The sequence below is a fragment of the Bison bison genome, unplaced genomic scaffold (genome assembly GCF_000754665.1).
Source record: "Bison bison bison isolate TAMUID 2011002044 unplaced genomic scaffold, Bison_UMD1.0 scf7180017864508, whole genome shotgun sequence".
NCBI classification, from domain to species: Eukaryota; Metazoa; Chordata; class Mammalia; order Artiodactyla; family Bovidae; genus Bison; species Bison bison.
The window spans coordinates 9996869-10011913 of NW_011495064.1; the positions used below are offsets into that span (position 1 = coordinate 9996869).

General features: G+C 50.0%; 1 protein-coding gene across 2 annotated transcripts in view; it reads right to left on the minus strand.

The window, feature by feature from the left end:
• FHL2 (four and a half LIM domains 2) overlaps positions 1-15045 on the minus strand; it is a 48018-nt gene that overhangs the window by 10046 nt on the left and 22927 nt on the right. For both annotated transcript variants that reach the window (XM_010829692.1, XM_010829691.1), the window contains exon 2: positions 3516-3693. In XM_010829692.1, the coding sequence (XP_010827994.1) occupies positions 3516-3671 (156 nt within the window). In that variant the 5' untranslated portion in view covers positions 3672-3693. The remainder of the gene's footprint in view (positions 1-3515; positions 3694-15045) is intronic.

A 15045-nucleotide genomic window follows, 5' to 3' on the forward strand; every position in this document is an offset into this window, starting at 1 on the left:
GCTGTCCTTACACATCAGTCTGAGTCAAGTTGATACTTCACGTCCCCACCTCCTCTGGGACTCCCTTCTGTGGAAAAGTCCACAATGCATGGGTGCCAAGGTGGGGAAAAGCTTTGCTGGCTTGGGGCTCGTGGGCTGGACTGGAAGTCGGCACAGAAAGGCCGAGGCATCTGGTCTGCTTAGGTGATCCGACTTGGTGCCTGAATCAGGCTGACGCCTGCTCTAAACGTGTGTCCGTAAACTGGGCTCTGAGTGACTCCTCTCACCGCTGGCATTCACTGCTCCAAATGGAGTTTCAGTCTTGTAGTACTGAGCTAGTCTTGTCTCGCTGAATTCTGTTGTGTGTCGAGCCTACCGGGTGGTCCCCAGAGACACCACTGAGATGCCAGAGGTTCAAGGCTAAGAGGTAGGGGCTCGCTGACTAACTTTCAAGAACTTTGAAACATCCTAGAAAATGCCCCTGTTTTAAAGGTTCTCTAGAGAGAGAGTGCATGAAGGGGTGAAAAAGAAAGGAAGAAAAAAAAATCTTCAGCACATCCTAGAAAAACTAGCAAGGTAATCTTATGCACACAGAATGTCATAAATTGCTGTAAAATGTTTGATAAACAATGTGAGATTAGGCACAAACACTTCCTTTCAGATTTTCCATTTTTCCATTTCAGAGACACTCCTAACGTGGGAAGGGCTTGTGGCTTTGCTCTGCCCTTGTTGAGGCCTCGGCTGAGCCGTGGGTGGAGTCAGTGGCCTGGAGGGACCTTGCACTCCCCAGTTAATGGGGGCAGCCCAGGGCGGCGGGGTCCCTCGCCATCTTCCAGCCCCTGTCTGTCTCTCCTGGGCTGGGGGAAGATCAGCTGCTGATTCCCGAGCCACCCAGTCCTCAGGCCCACAGGATCCCGCTGTGTTGGGGGGTGGGCCACGCCACTCGGCTCAGCACTTTGCAAAGATGTTCCGTGCTTTGTGCCAGTCAGGCCACTATGTCCCCATCCGTATGGTCTCTCAAATCCTTGAAGAAAGACTCTGGCAGAAACCCTGCCACTTACCCTGTTGCCAGGCTCAAGGTTCGCTCCCTGAAAGGCAGGCACGTTTCTCCTGCCATCACTTTCTCCACAAAGCCAACTTCGTAATTATTTCCGAAAGCCAAGAAAACAGTTCCAAACATTCAAAACCCCACATGCCGAGGTCTAACTGCAAGTTCACTTCTTTGTTTCCTTCCCAAATGCACAGAATCACACGCTGAGACTCCACAGTGGACGGTTATCCGGGTTGAAAAGTTCAGCGTGATTGACTAAACAGCAGTCTTCTCTCCGCAGCAGTCTTGTTGATTTTGGCCACTCTGGGGGGGATTCTTGTTTATTTACTCGTAAAGCATGTGCGGAAGGATAAGCAGTTTCAAGGGCCTGTCCACTAAATCATACTGAAGAAACGATCAGTGACTTCAGTTTTGTTTTCACTTTAGCTCCCAGCCAAGGATGACTAGCCCCAAATCTCCAAAACATCTCCTTCAAACCAGAGTTGATAAGCCAGAAAAAGACAAACATCGTATATGAATATACACATATGTGGGATCTAGAAAGATGGTACTAACGGACATATTTGCAGGGCAGGAATAAAGACGCAGATGTAGAAAGCAGATGTGTGGACACGGAGTGGGGAAAAGGAGGGTGGGATGAGTGGGGGGTTGGGATTGACGTATCTACACGACCATGTGTGAGACAGACTGCTCGTGGGAAGATGCTGTATGGCACAGGGAGCAGCTCGGTGCTCTGGGATGACCTAGAGGAGCAGGATGTGGAGGGTGGGAGGGAGGCGATACATGTATACATATAGCTGACTCACTTTCTTGTACACAGAAACCAACACAACACTAAAGCAATTATGCTCCAAAAGACCCCCCAAAACCCAGAGCTGTTCTTTGTCAGAATGATATCCAAAATGCTCACCTACTTACGTCTTTTCCGGGGAGAGCCTTTAGAAAATAGTAAGTTTCTCTCTGCCTATTAGTTCTCCTTCAAAGCAGACATTCTTATTGATGTTTCTCTAGTGAAAACTGATAGGGTGAAGCTTCAGGAGGCCTGGGGAGGGACTGAGCTGCAGAAAGAGCAGGGGTGCAGTCGGCAGAGAAGAGGGGACTGGAGTTCATACCACCAGCACCTGCTCCCTGGGCTTCCCAGGTCACGCTAGTGGTGAAGAACCCACCTGACCACGCAGGAGACATAAGAGACTCAGGTTTGATCCCTGGGTTGGAAAGATCCCCTGGAGAAGGAAATGCCAAAGCACTCCAGTATTCTTGCCTGGGAAATCCCAAGGACAGAGGGGTCTGGCGGGCTACTGTCCATGGGGTTGCAAAGAGTCGGACACGACTGACCACACACACAGCTGCTCCTTAGAACTCTGGCTGCTTTGTAGCTGCACATGTGAGAACCCATGACCCAGGCTTCCTTGTTGTGGCTCCATTTTGTAAACACGTAGATGGGCACTGAGGGAGTCAAGACATGGGCCTGAGATCACACAGCCAGTGAGACATAGAGCCAGGCTGGAACGGGGCAACTTGGTGTCCGAGCTCTCCTGCTTGGCCTGGAGAGGGATGCGGAGGGACTCAGACACACATCCATCCCCCGCCAGAGCTGGAGGGCCGGCAGCTTTCAGGTGAGCAAGACCAGCTGCTTTTGCTCTTGGTTGTAGCCAAAGTTCCAGTTGTTTTGAGGGTCCCCATTTCCCTTCCTCTCAGAATCCACCCTGCTCTGGAGCCAGGACATGTGACTACAGCTCAGGCTCCAGCGGCTGGCATCCCACGCCCCTTGTCTCTGCTCAAGGCAAAGTCCGCTTTCCCCACACCAGATGGAAATCATTCCTAAACTGTTACTAAACTGTTACACAGAGACAGAAGCTGGTGTGCAACCAGCTGCTCACCACAGGCCCTTGGAAGGATGAGATGCAAGATAGACCCAGGGCAGACGCACAGTAGAGCCAGCCGCACCCGCTCAGCCAGCAGCTACACAAGCAGACCCTCCCCATGAAGACCAGAAGCTCCCCAGATGCCCCAGGGCAGGCAGAGCCTCTGAAACCCTCCACCCAGGAGGCAGGCACTGTGTCACCCGCACCACACTCACTTCGCAAATATTGACCTCGCACACCTGCCCTGTGAGTCAGCCCAGGAGGAGAGCTGGGAGCCTCAGGGGAGAAAGGGATTGGGCGGCAGGTGTCTGGTTAGATAAGGATGCTGACCTGGGGCCATCAGAAGTCTACCTGGGAGGCCAGGCGTACACTTCCTGGAAAGCCCTGAGCAGGCACGACTGGGAGGGGGCAGAGACCAAGCCTGCAGGGGGAGGCTAGGAAGGGCTCATGCAGGGTCCCAGCCCAGCAGAATGGGGCTCGGGAGTGTTCAAGGTGATGGGAACCAGGACTTAAGTGCAAACTATGCAGAGAAACATGGGGAGCCAATGTGGGGCCCAGGGAAGCCAGGCGGTAAGGGAGGATGTAGGGAGCACAGGGGGACCCCCAAGGGGCCGGGGTACCTTGCAGTCACAGCCGATCAACTTCCCGCACTCCTCACAGGTGCTGGCGAACAGGGCCTCAAAGCAGGCCACACAGTAGGGCTGCTCCTCCCGAAGTACGTACTTCCTGCCGAAGAGCGAGTCCTCGCAGTGGTGGCAGTCAAAGCGCTCGGTCATCTTGGCCCCGGATGTCTGTCACCTACCAGGGAGGAGAGGACAGGTTCCAGCGAGCGTTCACATGGCATGACTGTCCCCCTCCATCACGGTCACCTTGACCATCACCTTTACCTTCGGTGGCTCGTCTCCTGGCTGAGCAGTCGACACTCACCCCTGAAACGCCTTGTCATTTTCAATAGTACTTTAAAAAAAAAATTATTTGGGGGCAGTTCTGTGTCTGAGCGCATTCCGCTTCCTTCAAAGTCCTAGTTCTTGGTGACCGTGTCAGAAAAAGTGGTCTTGATGCTGGACACAAATCAAGAGTTGGAGCCAGAGCCCTCATCCCCCAGGAGTGCCTGCCCCAGACAGGATGGACCTGCACAGCGCATCTTCTCCATCTGCTGCCCCCAGAATAGCTCGGCAGGGATAGAAACAATATGCTCATTTCTATAAAAAGACTTTCCATGCGCTCCTCCATGGTTCATGGATTTGAATAAGGAGAGACCACAGAAGCCAGGGGAGGGTTGTCGGAGCTGGAAACCTGAGGCCACGGGAGCACACCTGGATGGGTGGCACCAGGAAGCACACCGCCCCCGCCACCACCCCCCCCACCCTCGCATGAGAGGAGCCGCCCCTGCCCTCCGCCGCAGCCTGGGCAGCCAGCGAGCAGGGTACAGGGAAGGCTGGCTGCCAGGCACAGGGATTATCACGGTAGGAAACTCAGTGACCGCAATCAACCATCTCCCCAGGCGACACCCCGACTTGCATGTTTCCAAGATGAGTGTGGCGTGTGCATGAGCAGAACGGACTGGGTGGGGATAGAGGGAGGCAGGACTTCCCCTCCTCCCTCCCACGCGGTTCCTGCACCAACATGTCAGAGCCACCCCACAAAGAGCCCGTCTACCCTGGGAAGCCCAGGTGTGGAGAAACGCCTCCACGCCATGAGAAACACCGTCCAGCTTCTTCAGAAATAGCTTCTCAGGTGGCAATATTTAATTGACTGAAAAGTGAAAAGCTTTATAAATGATTAAATCTGGAGACAGGTTGACCATACAACTCCTGAGGGATGTTTCACAAACTGATGAAACTCAACTTGATTTTCGGTCATCTCCATCCACTGAAGAGAAATTCCAAAATGAAACCCTAGGGTGCACATAAAATATTGCTGGCTGGTTTACGATAATAGTGAATTCCACCGTGTTTATTAATTTTGTACTTTGTGTATCCAAGATTCTGATGACTGTAAGCAAAGAAACAGACAAGTTTCAGGCACCCATACTTGGTGCCTTCTGTGTTTATAGGACAGTCTTTTTTCCCGAAAGTTATTAAACTTGCAGCTGGACACATGTGGCGAGATCCATCCCTCTAAATCGCTCTTCCTGGAGTTAAAGAAAACATTGCCGGGATATTCTTGAGATAACATCACAAGATGAGGCTCTTGAGTGTTTGATCTTTGTGCTGAAACCCAGTGTATGAATATCATCTGTCCTAAGGCCATCTCAGGTTTCAGCTGCTAAGTTGGCAGAAGACGTGATGCTTTCCTGAAATCTGTTACTAGCCTTGAAAGTGGCCACCGTTCAGTTCATTGCAATTAAGCACCATCCTTCCAACCTATGAATTTTTCCACAGAGACTACGATTTAACTGCGGAATCTTATTCCCTATGCGGGTCACACAATTTTCAGAATAATGACCTGAAGATTTGAAATAAGAACAAGGAAAGGAGATAGGGCTATAAAAAATAAAATTTTTAAATCTGGGAACAACCCAGGAGATTATCTATTAATACAACTACCTTGTTTTATGGGATTCCCTGATGGCTCAGTGGTAAAGAATCCACCTGCCAATGCAGGATACTGAGGGTTTGATCCCTAAGTTGGTAAGATGCCCTGGAGAGGAAATGGCAACCCACTGCAGTATTCTTGCCTGGGAAATCCCATGGACAGAGGAGCCTACTGGGCTATAGTCCATACGCTTATAAAGAATTGGATACGACTGAGCGACTAAACAACAACAACCTCATTTTATGGACGGAAAAATGGGAAGCCAGGAACATTCATGAAAACAGAAGACTATATGAGCATTGGTTTCCAAACAGCCCTCTCACTTAGAACAAAATAAACTTCCAGTCAACATGGAAAAGCGGTTCCAAGTGGGTTTGGAAAAGCACAGGCCCTTCTGGGGGAAGGAGACAGGCTGTACCAGTAACCCCCATCGAGAGCCATTCCTGTGCTCTGGAGCTATGAAAGGGGGCTCTGTTTCCTCCAGGGTATTGCCCCAGCAATGCTCATATGCCTGGGATGTGCTTTCTGCCTCCTCTGCTTCCTCGGGACTGTGACAGAAGTCATCTAAGACAGTGAACTGTGAGCACACGCAGGGCCCCTTGGCGGATGAAGACGGCTGAGGCGGCCCCAGCACAGCCCGCGTCGCTGATCCTGACTTCAGGCAGGACGAGTGACGTCCCCACCTGCCCTCCAGGTCCGATGGCCCCCACTTCTGCAGATAGTTTCAGGTGCTGGTGGGTCTCTCTCCTACCTCGCTCCTTATCTCCTCTAAAGAGTCACAACAGCTTTATTGATCAGGACAGTGCTTTTGCTTAAACCAACAGGTTGGGGCGGAAAGCAAGACCACCACTAATCAGAAGCAGAGCAGACGGACATGAATCTGAACCCATTTCCAGTGAGTTCCACGAAGCACAAGCCCTGAGTCTCAGAACTAGCAGCACACGAGCTCCTAAGGAATCTAAGAGCCTCCCTTCTCCTGCAGAGTTTGAAACCAGTTCTTTAATCTAATGCTACCAAACAGAAAATGACACAATTGTATATCCAAAGTTGCACTACCGATCTTAAGCCTCTGTTTAATGGGAAAAACTTTAACTATAGTCTTGCATTAGACATCCCCTGAACTGTGGTGTTGGAGAAGACTCTTGAGAGTCCCTTGGACTGCAAGGAGATCCAAACAGTCCATTCTGAAGATCAGCCCTGGGATTTCTTTGGAAGGAATGATGCTAAAGCTGAAACTCCAGTACTTTGGCCACTTCATGCCAAGAGTTGACTCATTGGAAAAGACTCTGATGCTGGGAGGGATTGGGGGCAGGAGGAGAAGGGGACGACAGAGGATGAGATGGCTGGATGGCATCACTGACTCAATGGACGTGAGTCTGGGTGAACTCTGGGAGTTGGTGATGGACAGGGAGGCCTGGGGTGCTGAGATTCATGGGGTTGCAAAGAGTCGGATACGACTGAGAGACTGAACTGATAACTCCACTTTTAAATCTTATAAAATGCCTGATTTTTATTTATTTATTTGAATGGGGCTTTCCCTGGTGGCTCAGACGGTAAACAGTCTGCCTACAATGCAGGAGACCCAGGTTTGACCCCGGGTCAGGAAGATCCCCTGGAGAAGGGAATGGCTACCCCCTCCAGTATTCCTGCCTGGAAAATCCCATGGACAGAGGAGCCTGGCAGGCTACAGTCCAATCTTCTTAAGCCTCTGTTTAATGGGAAATTTTTAGCTACAGCCTTGCTTTAGACACCCCCTATAACATTTTTAAATTTTATAAAATGACTTATTTTTATTTAATTAAAATTTTTTTTTTTTTTTTTTACTTAAAATTTTTTTTTTCTGGGGGGATGCACCACACGGCATGTGGGATCTTATTCCCCAGACTAGGGATCGAACCCATGCCCCCTACATTGGAAGTGCAGAGTCTTAACCAGTGGACCGCGAGGGAAGTTCTAAAATGCTTGGTTACTCATTCATTCTAGAGGCATCAGCTGAGCTGGAACTGTGTGAGATGTTATCCAAAAAGCTGAAGCTACAAAGATGAGTAAGATACGGGACCTCCCGGAGGGAATCTGTCTAGTGAGAAACGGATGCATGGTGTGTATCCAACAGACTCAGTTCCATGCTCAGCACCCTGAGGGAGAGACCCGAAGGGTACCAGGGGAAGCGGGAGAAGCAGTCCCTGAGTCACCCATCCTGGGATGGTGGACAGGCTTCCTAAGATGTTACCTGTGCCAGGAAAGAGTTATCCAGGTGATGATGTAGGCAGAAAGTGGAGGCTCAGAGACGGGAATCAGGGAGGGGGGGGAGAGCAGACACCCCAGGAAGATGGGAGTGACTCGGGTCATTCCAGGAGCATTCTAGATGAAGCTGAAGAGATAGCCAGAGGCCACGGGAAGGAGGGCCTGTGACCATGACCCTGAACACAGACTGGCCCCACAGGCAGTTAGCTGTAGCACGTGAACTCCTCAGCCTGCAGTGAATGAAGATTTACTGTGTGGAAGCCTGACTTCACTCTGTGGGGCCATGGGAGACAAACCAAGAGGCAGTGACTCTTTCAAAATGTTTTTGGGGTATCTAAGGCCACTTCTGAATCATTTCCTCAAACAAAACCAGAACATCTTGTTTTGTTTTTTACCTAATTGTGCACAACCTGCTTACCCTCACCAAACCACCACATCCCTCCCTGTGGGTTACCTGTCACTCAGACCATCGCCTGTGCACAGATGCTGAGCGCACAGAGCAGCAGCCAAGGAGACCCTGGACCTCAGGGGTGACTGCTGACTTGTTGTTCATGGACTGAACCTAGATCCCAGTGTCGAGTTCTCACCCCTCCCCCAGGTTAAGTCATCCTCTGATGTCATCCCCCTTTGGCTCTGAACAAGAAGCCGATCTTAGGGGGCAGGTTTACAGATGCGGCTGCAGGCCCAGCTGACAGTGCTGGGAGTAGTCAGTCCTGGGGCAGCTGGCAGGCCGGGGGTGGGAGGAGGGAGAGTGCTTTGATCTGAGTCTCTCCACCTGTGCTGACTCAGGTGTGAAGATGCAGGTTCAGAGAGTGCATAGGGCTCCCCACAGAAAATGATGACTCTACAAGGTCCACAGGCTTGTACGTGTGAGCTATTTTTATCTTCTCAGATGTAAGAATTGTCAAAGTCTGGGGTGGGAGGCGGAGTGTGAGAGCCAGGAAGAGAAGAGAAATGAGAAGAAAAGGGAGGAGGAAAGGAAGTGGAGGAGGGAGGAAGGCATTTAGGGCCAGGAAGAACATGCCTCATTTTAAAAAAACTTTTCATTTTGTTTTGGGGTATAGCTGACCAACAATGATGTGATAGTTTCCGGTGAACAGTGAAGAAATAGAAATATGATCCAAAAGGATACACACAACCCAAAGTTCACTGCAGCGCTATTTACAACAGCCAAGACATGGAAGCAACCTAGAGAAACGGATAGAGATGTGGTACATACACACAATGGAATATTACTCAGCCGTTAAAAAGAACGAAAACAATGCCATCTGCAGCAACATGGATGGGCCTAGAGATGATCATACTGAGTGAAGTAAGTCAGACAGAGAAGCAGAAATATCGTGTGGCATACCTTATACGTGGACTCTCAAAAGAAATGATACCAATGAACTTACAAAACAGAGACAGACTCACGGACTTAGAGAACAAACTTACGGTTGCGGGAGTGGGGAAGGATGTGGGGAAGGGATAGTTAGGGAGTGTGGGGTGGACAAGCACACACTGCTATATTTAAATGGATAACCAACAAGGGCCTACTATAGAGCCCAGGGAATTCTGCTCAATGTTATGTGGCAGCCTGGATGGAAGAGGAGTTTGGGGGAGAATGGATACATGTATATGTATGGCTGAGTCCCTTTGCATTTTTTTTTTCCCAGAAAGATTTCCTGGGAATCAGGAGAGGGCCAGAGTTCCAGGCGTCTGGCTTGTCCTTCCGGAACAGTGGGCCTTCCATTCAGCCTTCTCTTCAGGGCTCCCCTTGCCAACTAAGCACCTCAACCTGACTCCAGAGATGCCATGTGCCTCCAGCCCCATGATGCCTGTGCGTCTTTATCAATGCTGCCTGATGAGCCTGGTCTAACAGCCTTGATTCCTCCCGAGAAATCTGCAAACATCCCCGGAACCGTCCCACAACCTGCGACACAGCCTCAGCAAGTCAGTCCTGACGAATCCCCGCCCAGCTTTCACTGACAGCCAGGTTCCAGGTGGGGACCGCCATTGCTTACCGGCATCTGGAGCTTTCTAGGAGGATTAAGAAAACCAGTCTGCGGCATGTGGGCTCTTTTTAGGAATATATTTGAAAATGCAATGTTTTCCTGACACCACCCTCAACCGTAAGCCCTGCAAGGGTGTCACCAGGTGACAAACACGGGTCCAGCACTTCAGGGACACATGGAGAATGAATGAATGGACACGCAGTGGGTGGTGGGTGAGCACGTATATCCCAGAGCACAAACATGTGGGCAACATCCCCAGAGGAAACGAGGCCTGTGTTATGTGAACAACCCACTTTGCATAGCAAACCCCAGATGTAATGTGGTTTGGCATCTGACACTGTTACAATTTCTAAAGCAACAGATTTAAGCTTCATTCTTTCTTCTCCGCCTCTGGCCTCGTCCCTCTTCCAGATAAACTGCTGCTTCCTCAGCGGGTAGAATTGTTCTTATTGTGTTTGGATCCACACCCATGTGAGCACACAGCTGCATGGCCCCCAAATGAGGCTGTCCAGGTCAAGAAGCCCACATCCCCCCAGGAGATGCCCCCAATATCTTTGTGCGGAACTACCAGCTCCCTGGACCCAGGCTCCAGGCACCAGGGGGGACCCGGGGTGTCTCACACAGACACAGTAGCTATAAACCAGAGGTCTCTGTCCAAAGGCACAAGCTCTCACACCAGCAGAGAAGCCAGCGAACACTCTGCACCAGTCTGTTTTTCCATGGACAGAAGGATCAGACATACAGACCAGCTCACCCCAAAGCTCTTCCATTAGTCCAGCTGAACTGTTTCTTTTAAACAGAAATTCTGCTGAAAGGGAGAGGGACACCATCTCAAAGGATGTTGCTATTTTAAAAAGTATTATAATGTATTTAAAATCCTTTTGAAATCCATTTTGGGATTCTTAGTAAGAATGACTATACCTTGTGCGTGTGTGTGTGAACTCAGTCGCATCCAACTCTTAGTGATCCCATGGACTGTAGCCTACCGGGCTCCTCTGTCCATGGGATTCTCCAGACAAGAATACTAGAGTGGGCTGCTAACTCCTTCTCGAGGGGTTCTTCCCAACCCAGGGATCTAGCTGGTATCAACTGTGTCTCTTGTATTGCAGGCAGATTCTTTACCACTGAGCCCCCTGGGCAGCCATACCTGTTGTATATTTAAGGGTTCACTTACTGAGTCTTCAGTGAGTATATAGGCAGGGGTCATGAATGTATTATAACTTGGTATATTAACTAGTAACTTTCAGAAACATTTAAAAAGCTTGAGTCGTTTATGATCGTATTAAGAAATATTTTGTGTGAGAGACAGGGGTTGGATAAGGTGAGCTGATGTCTTTGGAATTATCTTTTGGGTAGTACTGAATAATGAAACGGCCCCGGGAGACTGAGATGAAACACAGTCTCCGGAAGAGCTGTCTAGTTCTAGCTCCAAAGAATTTAAATCACCTTTAAGATTCTATCTGGCAATTTAATCTCAAAACATATCAGCTCTGTCTGCACAGGACAAGCATAATTACACAGGCTAGAATGGTTGGAGGCCTCGGGTCCTCAACTGGCATCAACGTGTGTAGGGGAGCCCAGCCTCTTTCCCTCCGCTTCCTGGTTACGTGTGGCCCAAGTAACCCACGTTGGGTTTCACAAAAACAAAAGGAGAAACCCGCACTCCCCTTCACACGTCTCCTCCCATCTCCAGAAGGCAGTTCGCAGTTTACTCTCGTCTGCCTCCGTCTGCTATGACCCCAACTTCCACAAAAGACCAGCCCCCCTCCCTGTTCGCACAGCCCCGCACCCCTTGGTGTTTTTCTAGCACAGCCCGCAGGATCCTGTCACGACAGGCATGCACTCCTCCTGCCGTTCCCACCTGCCTAAAATGGCTGATTCTCATTTGTTCCAAAGGTTATACCATCAAACAGACAGACCTGTTCTCTTGAAACACAAACGTTTACAGGCTTCAAGGATGCCCTTCAACACTGGTTTTACTTACAAAAACAGGGCAGCCACTTCACCCATGGGCTCAGACATCACTGGCCTCACTTAGAAACACTTAAAGGAGATCTTTAAGTCACAAACTAATTTAGGGCCAGCAAGGTACCACTTACACAGACCAATGACGAGCAGGGTGATATGTGATGTCCAAAGCTCAGACAGGGCGTGAGAATCACCCATGAGAACCAGACTGAAGATCAACAGACCAGAGGCTGCCCCCAAACAGCTCATCAGGGACCCAAGAGGGCGGGCAACCACCTTTTACAGCGAAGGGAATGTGAGGACCACCCGTAGCAGTGGGATGATGGAATCTTTAAAAAGCAAGATGGGGGCAGGGGAGGAATTGGGAGATTGAGATAGATACACATACACTATTGATACTAGTATAAAATAGACAGTTAGATGGCATCACCTGCTCAATGGACATGAGCTTGAGCAAACTTTGGGAGGTCGTGGAGGACAGGGAAGCCTGGCGTACTGCAGTCTGTGGGGTCACAAAGAGTCGAACACAATTTAGCAACTGAACAACATAAAATAGATAACTAATGAGAACCTACTGTAGGGGACAGGGAACGCTACTCGATTCTTGTGATGACCTAAATGGCTGCTACTGCTGCTAAGTCACGTCAGTCGTGTCCGACTCTGTGCAACCCCAGGCAACAGCCCACCAGGCTCCTGTCCCTGGGATTCTCCAGGCAAGAACACTGGAGTGGGTTGCCATGGCAAGGAAGTTCAAAAAAGAGGGGATACATGTATACGAAAAGCTGAATCATGCTGCTGTACAGCAGAACTAACATAATGTTGTAAGGCAACGGTACTCCAATAAAAATTAAAAAAAGCAAAACTGAGCGTATGGAGAGAATTGTGAAGCAAAGTTACTGAGAAATGGTAGTATTCAGGGTTCTCCAGAGAAGCAGAACTGAAAGTATATATTATATGAAGAGGCTGATTATTAGGAATTGGATCATATTATTATGGAGGCTGGAAGTCCTAAGCAGCTGGCAAGCTGGAGACCTACTGGCAAAGCAGAGCTACGAGGTCTTGAGTCTGAAGTTCCAGTCTGAGTCTGAAGGCCTGAGAACCAGGGACCAGAGGTGTAAATTCTAGCTCAAAAGCCAGCAGGCTCAAGACCCAAGATGAGCTGAAGTTCCAGCTGTGACCAGAGCCTGGAAAGGACCGGGTCCCAGCTCCACAGTTAGGCACAGGGCATCCCCTCCTGCTCAGCCTTCTGTTCTACTCAGGTCTCCAGCTGACTGCACGAGGCCACCCCAGCTGGGCAGGGCGACTCAGGTTACTGATTAAATAAATGTTAATCGCATCCACAAACAGCCTCCCAGACATACCCAGAAGTTACATTTGTGACTTGGCACCGGGTGACCCAATCAGGTTGACGCAAAACGAACCACCACAAGAGCTAACACTGCAATCCACCAGTCAGGACAAGAGAGGCCATTCACGTACCTCACCCCAAAGTCACTGCCAGCCTCCGGCTCTGGAAGACTGGGCTCACAGTCCCTAGAGATGGGCGTGTGCATTCAGTTCCAGGTGGTCATCTTCAGGAAGTGACCGCTTAGTGTAAGTCCACGTGACAATGTGGCTCTGATAAATCTGGTGTAAGAGAATGACCAGGAAGTCTCCAACGGCTCGTTCTGTTCACGGGAGCTCACGGAACTGGGTTATCTCCTGGTGCTGAGTCAGAGCAGCTTAGGTAAGCTACCTCCTCCAGCCTCCTGCTGATAACAAGGCAGCCGAAGCCCCAGAGGCTGGGAAACAGGCCCTGGGGGCAGGACAGGAAGAGAACCCAGGCCTCCTGAGCCCAGTCTTCAGTCTTTTTTTTGTTTTTTTTTTCAATATCCTGCTGGGCTACAATTAGATTCTTTCAGTACTAGAAGTGACTTAACAACAACCCTGAGTGAAGGTATGCAGTTACACCCTCATTGAAATGTTCAGGTTCCCCCACCCCCAGCCCACCCTCAGCTTAGAGGTTAGAACTCAGGCTCTCAAATTAAAGCTGTCTGGGGTCTGCTCTTGGAGTCACCGCTTCTAAGCTAGGAAACCTTGAGAAAAGTTACTTCGATCTCTCTGTGTTCCAGTGTATCTGTAAAAACAAGGGTAATATCCATTTTGTGTACACTGCTTCTGATGGGCAGGCTTTATAACAAACCCTGCAAGCAAGCCACCATCCTGTGTTTTCAGGTTGTGGAAACCAAAGCACCATGAGTTTAGATGACCTGGCCAAGACTGCACAGCTTGAGGTTGAGGGATGGGGAGCGACAGGAACCTAAGCCCAGGCAGCCTAGCTCCAGCCCAAGCACACAGGCTACCAGCCACACCTGCTTCAAAGCACGTCCATACCTGAGCCTACCCCACCATGCCTGGCTGATGGGAAGCCAACACAGCCCTGTGAACACGTAGCTCTGCAGAAGCATCGAAGCTCACCAGATAATAGACACTGTGGAAACCCCATTCCATCTATTAACTCATGACGCTAAAAAATACAGGCTGGAAAACACTGTGAAAAAATTCATACAGCTGCACAATGAAATATTCTTCATTGTTTGCTTTTGTAGGACTTTAAGTGTCAGCCTAGGAATGCCTGTACTTCTCAGACTCTCCTCACTTGTTTCTTAGTCGAAATCACCTTCAGGATATGAAAGCCTCCTCCCTCTAAGGTATTATTACAAAACACACATCAGCGGGGTTAGCGCCAAGGGGGTGGGTCCTAAACACAGTTCTTGGGATTCTAAGTCCCAGAGGGGGGTGGGTTACTGCCTCTCAAGTGCCCTAGTGCAGCACAGGTGACCAGGTTAGACTACTGGGAATGGAAAGCCAAGTGGGGATCTGAAAGTCAAGAGAATTAATCCTTCCTTTAAAATGGAAACACTTAACACTCTGTTCCTGCAATTTCAGGTATGCTAAGATATCACAGGAGTCAGTTTAAGATGAGTACTGTATTATTATTATTATTTTTTTTTTTTAAAGAAGCCCGTTTTGGTTTTATTCTGCTCTGATGTTTCAGGTTCAGATCTATGCCTGAGGTCACCAGCAAGGTCCACTCCTTTCTACCTCAGGAAAAGCCTGGAGCCCAGAGCAGACTCACTCGGCCAGTGCACCAAGACCACTGGCTTGGTGACCCTCCTCTCCAGAAGGCTGGCTGCCCTCCTCCCTTCAGGATGAGGTGGGGTCCATCCCCGCCAGGGTCTCTCCCACCTAAGGTACCTCTAAGGTGTCCCTGTGGGTCAACTCCCCTGTCCCTGGATCGCCCCCATGGCCGGCTCCCCTCTCTCTGGGTATCCCCAGCACCAGACCTCCCGTCCCCAGATCCCCCACCGCCAGCTGTCCCCAAGTCCTCTTCTGTCCCTGGGCTCCCCTGCTCCCAGGTTCCCCA